The sequence below is a fragment of the Neofelis nebulosa genome, chromosome 15 (assembly GCF_028018385.1).
Source record: "Neofelis nebulosa isolate mNeoNeb1 chromosome 15, mNeoNeb1.pri, whole genome shotgun sequence".
Classification (NCBI taxonomy): Eukaryota; Metazoa; Chordata; class Mammalia; order Carnivora; family Felidae; genus Neofelis; species Neofelis nebulosa.
The window spans coordinates 75315413-75328570 of record NC_080796.1 but is presented as its reverse complement, the minus strand read 5'-3'; the positions used below and the strand labels follow the sequence as shown (position 1 = coordinate 75328570).

The 13158-nt window shown below is 50.3% G+C and overlaps 1 protein-coding gene and 1 non-coding gene across 28 annotated transcripts in view; both read left to right on the top strand.

The window, feature by feature from the left end:
- Positions 1–13158, top strand: part of UBAP2L (ubiquitin associated protein 2 like) — a 40403-nt gene that overhangs the window by 21988 nt on the left and 5257 nt on the right. For 24 of the 27 annotated variants that reach the window (XM_058702228.1, XM_058702219.1, XM_058702215.1 and 21 more), the window contains 13 exons: positions 1234–1432; positions 2024–2301; positions 2464–2636; positions 4091–4280; positions 4990–5044; positions 5657–5831; positions 6150–6222; positions 7194–7389; positions 7470–7558; positions 8523–8576; positions 9179–9260; positions 9992–10209; positions 10660–10765. In XM_058702228.1, coding sequence (XP_058558211.1) covers positions 1234–1432; positions 2024–2301; positions 2464–2636; positions 4091–4280; positions 4990–5044; positions 5657–5831; positions 6150–6222; positions 7194–7389; positions 7470–7558; positions 8523–8576; positions 9179–9260; positions 9992–10209; positions 10660–10765 — 1888 coding nt within the window. Of the gene's footprint in view, positions 1–1233; positions 1433–2023; positions 2302–2463; positions 2637–4090; positions 4281–4989; positions 5045–5656; positions 5832–6149; positions 6223–7193; positions 7390–7469; positions 7559–8522; positions 8577–9178; positions 9261–9991; positions 10210–10659; positions 10766–12092; positions 12492–13158 lie in introns of those variants that run through there. The other 3 variants (XM_058702231.1, XM_058702233.1, XM_058702232.1) reach the window with 1 other exon arrangement.
- LOC131496671 (small nucleolar RNA SNORA58) lies at positions 8981–9116 on the top strand. The gene has a single exon (XR_009254608.1). It is a non-coding gene; the product is annotated as a small nucleolar RNA SNORA58 (small nucleolar RNA).

The window sequence follows — 13158 nt, the reverse complement described above, 5'->3', positions numbered from 1 at the left end:
AGGCTCCAGTTAGCTCTCCTTGTTACTTTTGAGCTGTTTAGTGGAAGGGGCAAAATGAGCCTTAATGGCTGAACTGAAATTTCGTATTAGCCTTCATATTAATTTAGTAATCAAGTACTGCTTGGAGCGCCTGGGCAGTTAAGTGTCCGACTTCAGCTTAGGTCATGACCTCACAGTTCGTGGGTTTGAGCCCCCCACGTTGGGCTCTGTGCTGACAGCTCGGACCCTGGAGCCTGGTTTGGATTCTATGTCTCCCTCTCTCTCTGCCCCTACCCCATTCACACTCTGTCTCTCTCTCAAAAATAAACAAACATTAAAAAACAGTTTAAAAAAATAATCAAATACTGGTTGATGTAAGCCTTTTTATTAAATATTTACTTAATTTTGGGAGTGTGCGTGTGCAAGTGAGTGAGGGGCAGAGGGAGAAAGAGAGAAGCAGGGCTCACCCGAAGTAGGGTTTGTGTTTGCCCGAAGTGGGGCTCTTGCTCACCCGACATAGGGCTCGAACTCATGAACCGTGAGATCATGACCTGAGCTGAGGTCAGATGCTTAACAACTGAGCCACCTAGATGCCTGATGTAAACCTTTAAAAGGAAAAACATTCCGGGGTGCCTGGGTAGCTCAATTGGTTGTGTCCGACTTTTGATTTGGGCTCAGGTCATGTTGTGAGATCGAGCCTTACATTGGGCTCCATGCTGAGTGTGGAGCCTGCTTGGGATTCTCTCTCCCTCTCCCTTTCCCCTGCTGCTCTCTCAAAATAAATAAATAAGCATTTGAAAAAAACACTTACAAAATAATCAAAAAAAATTTTAAAGGAGAAAAATTCCACCAGTCATTAGATCTTTATACCTGAGGAGGGAGGAAGTAATGGTGTAAATTTTAATGATGCTTATTATGTACCATACACATATTAAATGCTTTAATACGTTATTTCATCCCCCTACAGCTTTATGCAATACTATTTTCATTTGCTTTCAGGTGAGGAAAATGAAGTACAGAGAAATCACAAATAGATTTTTCCACACTTCCATAGCCAGGATTTGGACCCAGGCAGTCTGACTCCAGAGACTGTGCTCTCATGGACTAGACTGTGTACTCAGTCTGGTGATATTCTTTACTTGTCGGGTCTCTCCTGGCTCCCCCTGTGTCTGAGTGACTTTCCAAGTGTTTCCAAGCGGTGAACACATCTGCTTGCCGTAGGTCTCTCTCATCCCTCTCTGTGTCGGTCTGCAGGTGAGCATGTTGGGGAAAGGGTTTGGCGATGTCGGCGAAGCCAAAGGTGGCAGCACCACGGGCTCTCAGTTCTTGGAGCAGTTCAAGACTGCTCAGGCCCTGGCCCAGCTGGCGGCACAGCATTCTCAGCCTGGAACCACCGCCACCTCCTCTTGGGACATGGGCTCCGCCTCACAGTCCCCATCGCTGGTGCAGTACGGTGAGAAGGGTGGAAAGTGACGTGTTGGAACATTACCACCAGGAGTTTGCAGGAGTCGGGGGTGGAGAATGTTTCTTGAAGTCAGGAGAAGGACAGCCACCTGGCTAGTTTCCCATGACTGATACCCTCTAGTCACACAGGCTGAGTTCAGAAAACTAGGAAGTAGTAAAAAGTTGGAGGCTCGGTGTCTCTTTAACCGAATTTAGACATCTACATCGTAGTTGCAGTCTTCTGTTGACCACGGAGTGTTTGGACTCTCCCTAGATTGGTCTTCAGTGTTTGAAAAAAACGTTGCCTTAGGAGGTTTGTGGGCTTGGCATTATGTAGGACCTTTCGCTCTAAACACGGACAGTTTGTAGGTTCCTGTCTTACACAAGCAGGCTAATAGTGCTGATTTGATTAGGCTGTACTTAGAACAGATAGGATGTGTGATTGTCACTTTTGGAAATGAGAGTGAGTCCTAGATGAGGACTCGTTTATGTGACGTACTGATTCTTGAGGGCCTTGTTTATGGCTCGAGAGAGGATAATAGCGTTTCACTGACGATCATCAGCATCCCTGACCCCATACGTACCGGGACTCTCTGTGCAGATTTGAAGAACCCAGACGATTCCACAGTACACAGCCCCTTCAGCAAACGCCAGGCCTTCACCCCATCTTCAGCCATGATGGAGGTGTTCCTTCAGGAGAAGCCGCCCACGGTGGCCACCTCCACTGCTGCACCTCCACCGCCCTCTTCCCCTCTGCCGAGCAAATCCACCTCGGCCCCACAGATGTCTCCCGGGTCTTCAGATAACCAGTCCTCCAGCCCTCAGCCGGCTCAGCAGAAATTGAAACAGCAGAAGAAAAAGGCCTCCTTGACTTCTAAGGTACTTGAACTTTGTGATGGGTGTCATTTTAGGGCAAAGGTGATGCGGGATTTGGGAATCAAGGTTGTGAGGGGATAGTTTGCAAATTTGAGACAGGTTTTTTTTTTTTTTTTATCAGTCTTATAGTAAGATTGTAATAAAACCATTACCTTCTCGTTACAGATTCCTGCTCTGGCTGTGGAGATGCCTGGCTCAGCAGATATCTCAGGGCTAAACCTGCAGTTTGGGGCATTGCAGTTTGGGTCAGAGCCTGTCCTTTCTGATTACGAGTCCACCCCCACCACGAGCGCCTCTTCAAGCCAGGCTCCAAGTAGCCTCTATACCAGCACAGCCAGGTAGAGGGGAAACCTCAATCAAGACTTTTTTTGTCAGGCTTTTACCACTTTTTCTGTCTCTTGCCGATTCCTAGAACTCCAAAGAGGCCCAAGCCTCTGATTGAAGGAAAAGTAGCCGATTGTAGCATTTTGTTAAGCATTTCAAAATACTGTTACTAAGATTATCTGTAACACTAAACAGATGGAAATATACCTCTTGCATACTTCTGGAGTGTCCACGCCTAGTTCTTGTTTTTTGTTTTTTTGGTTTTTTAACAGAAGCATCCACCACTTTGTTTTTGTTTTTAAGTTTTTATTTGAGAGAGAGAGAGCACATGTCCGTGTGCTGTTTCTTGAGGAGGGGGGGCTGGGGGGGCAGGGCAGGGAAAGAGAAAAATTCCAAGCAGGCTCCACGCTGGAACTCTTGAACCATGAAATCATGACCTGAGCCAAAATCAAGAGTCGGATGCACAACTGGCTGAGCCTCCCAGGCGTCCCCACGCCCAGTTCTTAAGAGGTGCGTATAGCACCTCTAACAGGAGGACCTTGGCATCTGGCTAAAAATGCTTTTGACATCTTTGGTCCTTTGGTGTGGGCCTTATGCATATGCAGGGTAGGACTCTGGCCTCCTAAGAAAGAGGTAGCATCAATAGATGACACAAGTAAAAAAGAGCCTTTCCTACCTTCTCTGGTAAGTGTCACAAAGGGCCAACATAAGCAATAGAAAACCCTGGAGGATGGGGCACCTGGGCAGCTCGGTCAGTTGAGCATCCGACTCTTGATTTCAGCTCAGGTCATGTTCTCACGATTGGTGAAGTCAAGCCCCTCGTCAGCTGACAGCGCGCAGCCTGCTTGGGATTCTCTCTCTCCCTCTCTTTCTGCCCACCGCCCCTGCCTTGTGTGCACGTGTGCTTTCTCTCGTTTAAAATAAATAAATATTTAAAGAAAAAGTTCTGGCAGAGTTTAAGGGACTAGGCTATTTTCTTCAGTCCCTTGAATTTAAAAATATAAGCATCAGGTCCTTGCCTAATCTGTTGGATTATAATTGCCGTTAAGTCATGTGAATATTTTCATAGTTTTTCTCAGAGTTTCTACCCAGTACCTTATATTTAATAGGGTTTCTGACAGAGCCAGGAGCCCAGAATTCCTTAAAATGAATGTGAAAAACAGATGACTTTCCCTGTGCTTAGGGTTCATGTTAGGATATATCAGAAGGATCAAAAAAGTCTATCCTTTCTGCTTTTGCCTCTTTCTCTTAAAACAGAATGTAGGCGAGCAGTTTGAGTTCAGACCCCTGACTCCGTAGGATGTGGAAATTCCTATTGCTGTCAAGAGAAAATTGTCTTTTATTTGCTGCTGGGAATTTTCCTTTTGATTATAATCAACTTACTCTAGTAGGTCTCCAGCATGTCCTTAGTATCCGTGGATCTGTTCTGTTTTGGTTTTCTGAGATTTTCCTTCTGCGCTCCCCACAGTGAATCTTCATCTACAATTTCATCTAACCAGAGTCAGGAGTCCGGTTATCAGAGCGGTCCAATTCAGTCGACAACCTATACCTCCCCAAATAATGCTCAGGGCCCTCTGTATGAACAGAGGTCCACACAGACTCGACGGTACCCCAGCTCCATCTCCTCATCACCCCAAAAGGACCTGACTCAGGCAAAGGTAGTGTGGCTTTGAGAGTCCCTGGGTGCTGTTTAAGACAATATTGGGCAAAGTGTCTCCAATGTTAGTGTTTCCCTTCTTGACAAATGGTGCTGGGATGCCACAGAAGTACTGACTGAGAAGCTGAAAAAAACACATTTCTGTGGTTGGAGAAATAAAAAAGTTCTTTGCAGCAAGCCTGGAGATTCATAGTCAGAAAACTAAAGCCAGCACTAGAGATTCATTCTTTGTCGTAGGATCAAGGTCAAGTACTCGTTTTCTCTCTCGCGAAGATCTGAGTGCTGGACTTCTGGGTCTGTATCGATAGACACCTTGCCGTGTCTCGGCCCGGGGAGGGGACAGCATATGCCAGAGGTGCTGTGGAGCGGACTGACAGTCCCGTGCAGCCAGAACAGTGGGTGCTTTGGCTGAATGGTCCTCCTTCCCCAACCTCCCCCAGGGACCCCCCGGGCCTTTCCTGTGTCTCTTCTGGGTTTGGGATCTCTTGAGCAGTTTGGGGGCGCTGCCTTCTGTTGCTTTGGGTCACACGGGGTTGGTCTATCTTGTTGCCATTTTAAATTCGTTTTGTTTAGATCGTCTGCATTATGTTAATCCTTTGGTTAGCTTACAGAATGTCTCTGAAAGATTTGTTGGTTGAAGTTAAGCGGAGTCTGTGCTAACTCGACTTTTCACTTGAGTTTGTTTTTTACTCTTCTGTTTTTTGTTCCAGAATGGCTTCAGCTCTGTGCAGGCCACACAGTTACAGACCACGCAATCTGTTGAAGGTGAGGCTTTTTCCTCTATGTTGTAGTGGTTTTCCTCTCTTTTTCATATGTTTGCGTTTCTTCGATCATAGTGGGAAGCACCCTGGCTTCTCTGGTCACAGTCTTCGTGTGGTCCTGCCCTGCTGTTTTCTCTCAGACCTGTCTCAGGGCTCTCTGACTTAGAAGAGTGATAGTACCCTCGGTTCCCTTCACTGGATAAGTGAGATCAGTGCTCTGAAATGTTGGAAATAAGAGAGTCTAGGGGCACCTGGGTGGTTCAGTCGGTCAAGCGTCCCGACTTCGGCTCAGGTCATGATCTCACAATTCATTGGTTCAAGCCTCGTGTCAGGCTCTGTGCTAACAGCTCGGAGCCTGGAGCCTGCTTCGGATTCTGTGTCTCCCTCTCTCTTTGCCCCTCCCACACTCACGCTTTGTCTTTGTCCATCTCTCTCTCTCTCAAAAATAAATGTACGAGAAATTTAAAATAATAAGAGAGTTTATGTAATCACAGTAGTCCCTTATTAAATAACTTCCTCTCTTGTCTCGGGGACGGCTGAGACTGGAGTCGTCCATTCACTTGTCAGAGACACTCCCTTTCCGCTGATGGGATAGATAATTATTCTTTATTTCCAGGTGCTACAGGCTCTGCAGTGAAGTCTGACTCACCTTCCACTTCCGGCATCTCCCCTCTCAGCGAGACGGTGTCCGCAGCCTCCTTGCTGACAGCGGCCAGTCAACACTCATCCCCCCTGGGTGGCTTGAGCCACGGTGAGGAGAGTGCAAATGCTCCCACCACACAACACAGCAGGTGATTTGGGTCACAGGTGGATGTGGGGCTTGGGAGGAGAGGTAGAGTTCTCTGCTTCCGCCCTGTCCCTGCTGCCTGCCAGGGGCCGTGTTAGCGGGCACGACCTGCAAGTTGTGGAGTAGGAGAGAGAGGCCTGTTCTCTCTTCTCAGCAGCCCCGCTCGCTGTGTCTGCTCCCCACCCTGGCCGGCCACGGTGTTCCCCCCGGTCTCCGGTCTTCCTGGTCCCATATACCGCCGCACGTCCTCGTCAGTGTTCTCGATGGAAGCTCCAGGTCAGTCACCACAGCACCGTGACTGATGGCTGCCTCTTCTTTGCAGCACGTTATCGACGCAGCAGAACACCCTCTCGTCATCCACGTCTTCTGGGCGCACTTCTACATCCACTCTTTTGGTAAGTGTGATGCGGCTGAAGAGGAAGGGTGGTGTTCTTACACTTAGAGGAGTCTAGCGGCGAGACTCCCGAGAAGAGATTCTTGGAAATCCCTTCGTGCGGTGGCGGAGTGATCGTTGATCTGAGGTTGCAGGAATGGACTAAAAGGATGTCGGAAGGCAGGAGAGGCAGAAGAACCTAGAGATACTGCTGAGCTGTGGGCCAATTCTCAAAGCCCTGGACGTGACTCCTGAAGCTTTGCCTTTTTTTATTCCTTCTTAACACTGAGGTGTGCGGGGCTTCATAGCTCTGATGGAGCCTGTGAGAGCCTCTGTGCAGCCGTTCTCACTCCGTGGTGGGGGGTGTGTTGGACAGGGCTGCTGAAGATAATCAGGGTCCGGGTGTCCTCTGAAAGTTAAGGCCAGAGGAAAGCTTTCGATCCGAGAATTAAGTTCACTATGGTGATTTAGGACAAGCATTTGTGGGGTTAAGCTGAGACGGCGAGGAAGACCCATTTGGGGCAAAGGTGTCTAGTTTGCCAGAAACCCGGGGGCAGATGAGTGCTAAGGCTCCCCTAGAAGACTCTTTTTCCTCAGGTTACTGTTTCTGGTTTAAGTTCATTAGAACTTGGCGAACTACTGAAGGAGAACGTGGGAGAGAAGGCTAGGCTGTATTTCCCTGACCCGAACCGTTCGCTGGCCAGCCAGCATCGGTTCCTGGCGTGTTTGTCCGCATGTGCCCTGACAGGAGGGCGTGCAGCCGGTGTTGCTAACTAGATCCCTGCCTGACGCTGCGTCTTGGGAAACAGGCAGCCGGAGCAAGCTTCGCGATTTCTTCTAACTCCTTTGGGGGAGGACACCCAGGTCTCTGCCTCAGCCGTTTTAATTGGGAGGCTGATGCGCTCTCGCCTGCAGAAGGGGCTGTGCCTCTCTCCTGACCTGTCTTGCTGATCGCTGTTTCCTCTTCTCATCCACTGCTCCCCCTTTTTGAAGCACACAAGCGTGGACAGTGAGGCGAACCTCCATTCTTCCTCCAGCACTTTCTCCACCACGTCCAGCACGGTCTCTGCGCCTCCCCCAGTGGTCAGTGTCTCCTCCAGTCTCCACGGCGGCGGCGGCTTAGGCCTCAGCCTCAGCAGCAACTCCACCGTCACGGCCTCGACTCGGAGCTCGGTCGCTACGACTTCAGGTAGAAGGTGGACGGCATTCCTCCGGGATGGAGGAGAGGAGTGATCGTGTGACTGGGTGAAAATGGGATCTCTCTTTTAGGAAAAGCTCCTCCCAACCTGCCTCCTGGGGTCCCGCCGTTGTTGCCTAATCCGTACATCATGGCTCCGGGGCTGTTACACGCCTACCCGGTAAGTGAGGCTGAAGCAGCTTCTGCAAAAGATGAAGACAGCGTGGCCACCCTTTACAGCTCCGGCTTCGGGTGGAAGACTGTAATTAGAGACTAAGCGAGTGGCTGTCGCATGTAAGCAAACCAGGTTTTGATCTTCGTAGTTTGGGGCAAAAATCGGCATCTCGAGAGGGGAAGGACTAAACGGAGGCCGCTCCTCCTGTCGTATATTTTCTCTGTGTGAAACAAATTCTAGGCTCCAGAAGCTAAAGGCCAGAGTGCCCGCCTGGAATCCCTTTCAGTTTCTCAGAGAATTATTTTCTTGGGTAGGGTTGAGTCCCTGTCTGTGAGGTTCTCAGCTGGCTGTGACCTGGGAAGAACAGAGCTCCCTGACCTGATCTGAGACTGCCGGAGAGTGGGTGGTTTGACGAGTGGTAGCTTTGTGTCCTGGTGTATCTTCTGTCAGATTCGTAGATTCGGTGCCAATTAAGGTAAAGGCTGTTTATTTGAAATGTTTAAAAAGACACCCGTTCTTGCCTCTCAGAAAGTGTCTAAGCGAGCGTCGTACACAGGAAACGTTCAATAATGGTTTGCACATTTTTTAACAATCAGCATAACGTCTTAGTCCCCATACGTTAGAGAAAACAAGTAAGATGTGAATCCTTTCTGAAAGAGATGAGTCTTAAGCTGTGTGTTTGACGGCCGTTCATACCTGGCTCCTGTTGCCCCACCGCTGCCTCTGCGTTGGATCGGTGGTATGTGGCTCATGGCAAGTTTCGAGACCTTTCATAAATCACCCAGTCTGTAGTTCACTTCTTTCTTCTTAAAGGGAACTGCCGGAAGTAACCTATGTTCTGTTCCTCCTAAGAACGAGGACGGATGTTCTGTTGACTGACTTTGTCCCTTGGCACCTTGGCTGGCTTCTGTGGTAGCCAATCCCTGTGAACACTGTTACGTGAACACTGTTACATGCTTGTGTCTTCCAGCCTCAAGTATATGGTTACGATGACTTACAGATGCTTCAGACGAGATTCCCCTTGGTGAGTGTGTGCTTAGGGCAGGAGGAGAGAGCGACCTTACAGCCTCTCCACTGTGGTGGAGAGGGGGTGGTTTCAGGTGCTCGGTTGATAAGTCCCCCCCCATTAGCTCTTTCCCAACCTATACCTCCAGACGCAAACCCCGATTCGAGATCAGGGACTGGGGGAGTGGGTCAGCTCTAAGGTAGCTTTTTTTTTTCATCAGTTGTGACCTCTTTAAAGTAAACAAATTTTAACCTTAAAAGTAGCTCAGAATACCCTAGAGCTCTCTGGATGCTTTTTCTGACATGTCAGACACTTTGAATTACAGAAAGAGAATCTATTTTTTGGTAGCAGTGGACTGTTGGGGACGACACCTAATAGTTCGAGAGCATTATTGTTCCGATGGTCCCGACCTGTTTCCCGGTGGGCACACCCGTAGACCTCGCCTGACTCTGCCCGTGGCCGGGCGAGGGGGACAGTGTGTGCAAGAGTCACGGGGAGTTCTTACCAGCTCCAGCCAGCTCGCTCGCCGGCTGGATAAATGCAGCGCTCCCGACATCCTGCTTCTCACCTTGCGCTGAGCAGATGAGTGGCATCCAGTGTGTGCCCTTTGTCTCTTCTAGGATTACTACAGCATCCCATTTCCCACGCCCACCACACCGCTGACTGGGAGGGACGGTAGCCTGGCCAGCAACCCCTACTCTGGTACGGCTGGGGGGGGGGATGCAGATGACAGGAGTGTGTGCTGGGACCGGTGGCAAAAACCTGGTTAATGGCGAGCAGGGACCCAGTTCTCACTTTAATGAAGACCTTTGGCAGAAGGTCTGGAACAGATGTGATGAACCCGGGTTGGTAGATTTGGGATGCTACTGAAGGTGGCCATTTCCTTCTCGTCCTACTTTGTTGTCTCCCTGTGGTTCCAGATGAGCCCCTGACAGGCTTCTCTGCCATTCTGCAGTGTTTTCCGGGAAGTGCAGGGGTTGAAATGGCCTTCCTGTGCTTGTCTCTGCTCCTGTTCCCTGCTCACAGCGGCAATCTGGTTGCCTCACTAGGCTGTGATCCTTCTTTTTATGCCTGACCTCTCTGACGTATCATTTTCCTTGACCTGTCCTTGTCTGTTGAGTGCAGCATGGAGTGTTCCTTGTGGAGGGAAAGCAGGGGAAGGCAGGGAGGGTGGGGCTGAAATCATGCTTTACTCTGGGAGCCTGTCTCCCACATCGTTGCCCAGGCATTTGACATCAGGCTTGACTAGCACAGTGCGGAGTGTGTGCTCAGCAATGCCAAATGGAGCCGTAGAGAAAATGTAATTCAAAGAATTGACCTTTAACAGTCTTGAATCGGCGTCTTCTGGAGTCCTGTGAAACCAGGAGAAGTAATTGTGCGCTGGGGTCGGGGGTGAAATAGACAGCCGGTATATTTACTCTCTCCTGTCATAGGTGACCTCACGAAGTTCGGCCGCGGGGATGCCTCCTCCCCGGCCCCGGCCACAACCTTGGCCCAACCCCAACAGAACCAGACGCAGACTCACCACACGACGCAGCAGACATTCCTGAACCCGGCGCTGCCTCCTGGCTACAGTTACACCAGCCTGCCATACTACACGGGGGTTCCGGGCCTCCCCAGCACCTTCCAGTATGGGCCTGCTGTGTTCCCTGTGAGTACCTGGGTTTGGCTTCCTTTTGGTGAAGAAGCTCAGCCCCTGGACCCTATCCTAGCTGCCTTCATGGCTAAATGATTTTTTAATAATGGATGAGGAAAAACCATTCCCCCTCTGTCCTGGGAGAGGTGGGGGCTGGAATTGGAGGTACTGGGATAGAGATTACCTGTTCTTCGAGTTCTCTAGAGAGGGGAGATGATACAGTCCGGCTTTGGACCCTAGACTGTCATTCATTCCCTCCTGCCACTTGGCACTTGCCCTTCCTTCAAACTACCGTTTCTTGACTTCACTGGTAGATTTTCTAAAGCTCCGTAGGGAACCCATTTTCCTAAGCAGACTGTGGTCAGCTTGCCTCAAGACCATAGCCATCTGAGTGCCTAGTTCCTGGGGCAGGTTGGTGACGGTCTGTCACTATCTCACCTCCCTTCTGGCCCTGTTGCTCTCCAGGTGGCTCCTACCTCTTCCAAGCAGCATGGTGTGAATGTCAGTGTGAACGCATCAGCCACCCCTTTCCAACAGCCAAGTGGATATGGGTCTCACGGATACAACACTGGTAAGCACCCCTTGACCCCAGCTGTCCGTGGTTTCTGCAGGATGTGACTAAAGGAGTTTGGGGGAGGAGGATGTGCTTGAGAGAACAGGGTTGGTGAGGTGTGCGTGCTAGCATCTGTACGTAGGGTTGTCCACGTCTGACCGACATGGGTGTCCGAGCGGCACCAACAGACGTGCTTGGTGTCAGAACGTGTGTCCAGCCCTCACGATGGGAGTGCCCCAGGGCCTGCATTGGCTGTCAGAATATGTTGGCTGGCCTAAACTTCGGGTGGGACGCAGGACAAGGGGCCCCAAGACGTTACTGTGCTGTCAGTGGGGACAGGCGTGAGAACGTCTGGTACCGGTAGTTCTCAAGGAGAATCCCTGCCCAGCAGCGTTGGGTGGGTTCTTAGCCAGTGTGCCCCAGCGGGTTGGGCTTAAACCTTTCGGTAGCACTGCTTTTCTCACACAGCCCCTTTTCGTTCCCTAGCTGGGAGCCCTAGGGTATGGAGAGAAAGGTGTGGGGTGCGAGAGCTCAACAGAGGGAGAGGGTCCTTCGTTTGTATGGCTGGTCTCTTGGCAAAGTCTGCATATCTGATGGCAGGGCAGAGATGTAGGAACTGACCTGAAAGATAACTGGTCTGTCCCCTGCTCCTCTAGTGAGGCCTGTACCCCACTCGTGGAGGACAGTTCCATCGGCTTTTTTCAGTGACTTGTAGATGAATGTGGGGAGGAGGATTTTGCAGTTGAAAGAGTTGGGATTGAGGGCTCTTCAAAATCCTAAGCTCACGTGTGGTGTCATGGTGATTTGGAGGGGGCTGCATCTGTGTTCTTCACCACCGTGTGGGCCCCAGGTGGTTCAGTTGCCCGAGGTTTTCAATCATCGGGGAACTCTGAGCTGAGCACAGAGGGCAGTAGGTCTGGGAACTAATAACCAGATGGAGCTTTGAACTGTTGGAGCACTTGGAGTGAGTCCGGATTCAACCTGGAGAAATCCTGAGATGCCCCGCTCCTCGTGGCTGCCCCTCTCACCGGGCGAAGTGCACCCTAATCCTTGGTGGGGACGATTGTCAGCTTTCTGACTTGGCGCGGCCCCATTCTGAGAATGTTAGATTTAGGTTTTAGCTGGACCAGGTTCAAGAATTTTAAGAGGTAGGTGATTGATAATAAAAGAGAATGGCATTACCTGATTCTGGAAATCCAAGGCTCTTATCTACCTTAAGAGTTCAGAAATCCGCTGTAACAGTCTTTTGCGAACCCCCAGTTCCCAACCCCGCGGAGGGCTCTTGTCATCCCGTGCCTCATCAACCTCTAAATTCATTTATTTTTATGTATTTGATTCCTTTTAGGAAGAAAATATCCACCCCCTTACAAGCATTTCTGGACGGCAGAGAGCTAATTTGGCCCAAGGCTGGGGGCTGTGTTTTGTGTGTGTGTATAAATTTGCACTGAAGTCTTGTTTCAGAAACCAGACCACTGAGGAGAGCCTGCCGAGCTGAGGCCATGGCCTGCGTGGCTTGGGGAAATGAGTTGGTGGATACCTTCTGGGCTTTGAACTTGCCCTGCCCCCGTTTCCCCCTCCCCCACGTGTCTGACCCTGTCTTACCCATTCCGAGTCCAAGCGGTGCAGCGCCTCCGAAGCATCAATGCACACACCTGCCGTTGCTCTTGATTTCTGGAAGGATGTAGTTTCACCTTGTAACAAAATATTTGTAGTCTTCAATAAACTGTGGTATTTCTTTAGCTAACTCTGGCGTTCTTTCCGTGCATGTCTTTCTGGACACTAGGAGCCAATGTTGTGCTGTGGATGAAGGGTGGAGGGGGGCCTTCTCAATCAAACCCCAGTGTAGCCAAAGGATGGAGAACTGTTACCTTCTCGGCGTGGTGATTTTATTAAGTGGGAGAGGGGGAGGCAGTGTCAGTTTTCAGCCCTTTGATTGAATGGTAAAGAAAGCTATTTGCAGAAAATCCCTGATTCTCCATGCTTAGTACAGCGCTTCACTTTTCACTCAGATCTTTCCTATGCCTCTGACGGAAGCAGAGGGAAAGGACAAAAACAGCTTGGAGTGTCATGTCATGGTGAAAGGCAGAAAGAGGTGGCGTTTGGAGCTGGTTTAGGGAAGTGGCTTCCAAGGCCCCGGGCCAGATGGCTGCTTGAGAGCTGATTGGGTCTTTAGTGACCAGCTAGTTGATGACTCCGGCTGTGACAACTGTGCTGGCCTGCAGCACTGTTCTCAGTCCCTCGAGACTGCTCGGGGGTTGTGGACTACTCGTTGCTTTGCACTTGTGGGTGTAGCTAAGGATGTGCGGGAGAGGTTTCGTTCCACTTCTCCGTGACGACGGGAGCTCTCCCCACTCGATCCAGCTGCTGGCACACCGTCGCCCCTTTGTTTACAGAGTTAACTCGTCCGGCGA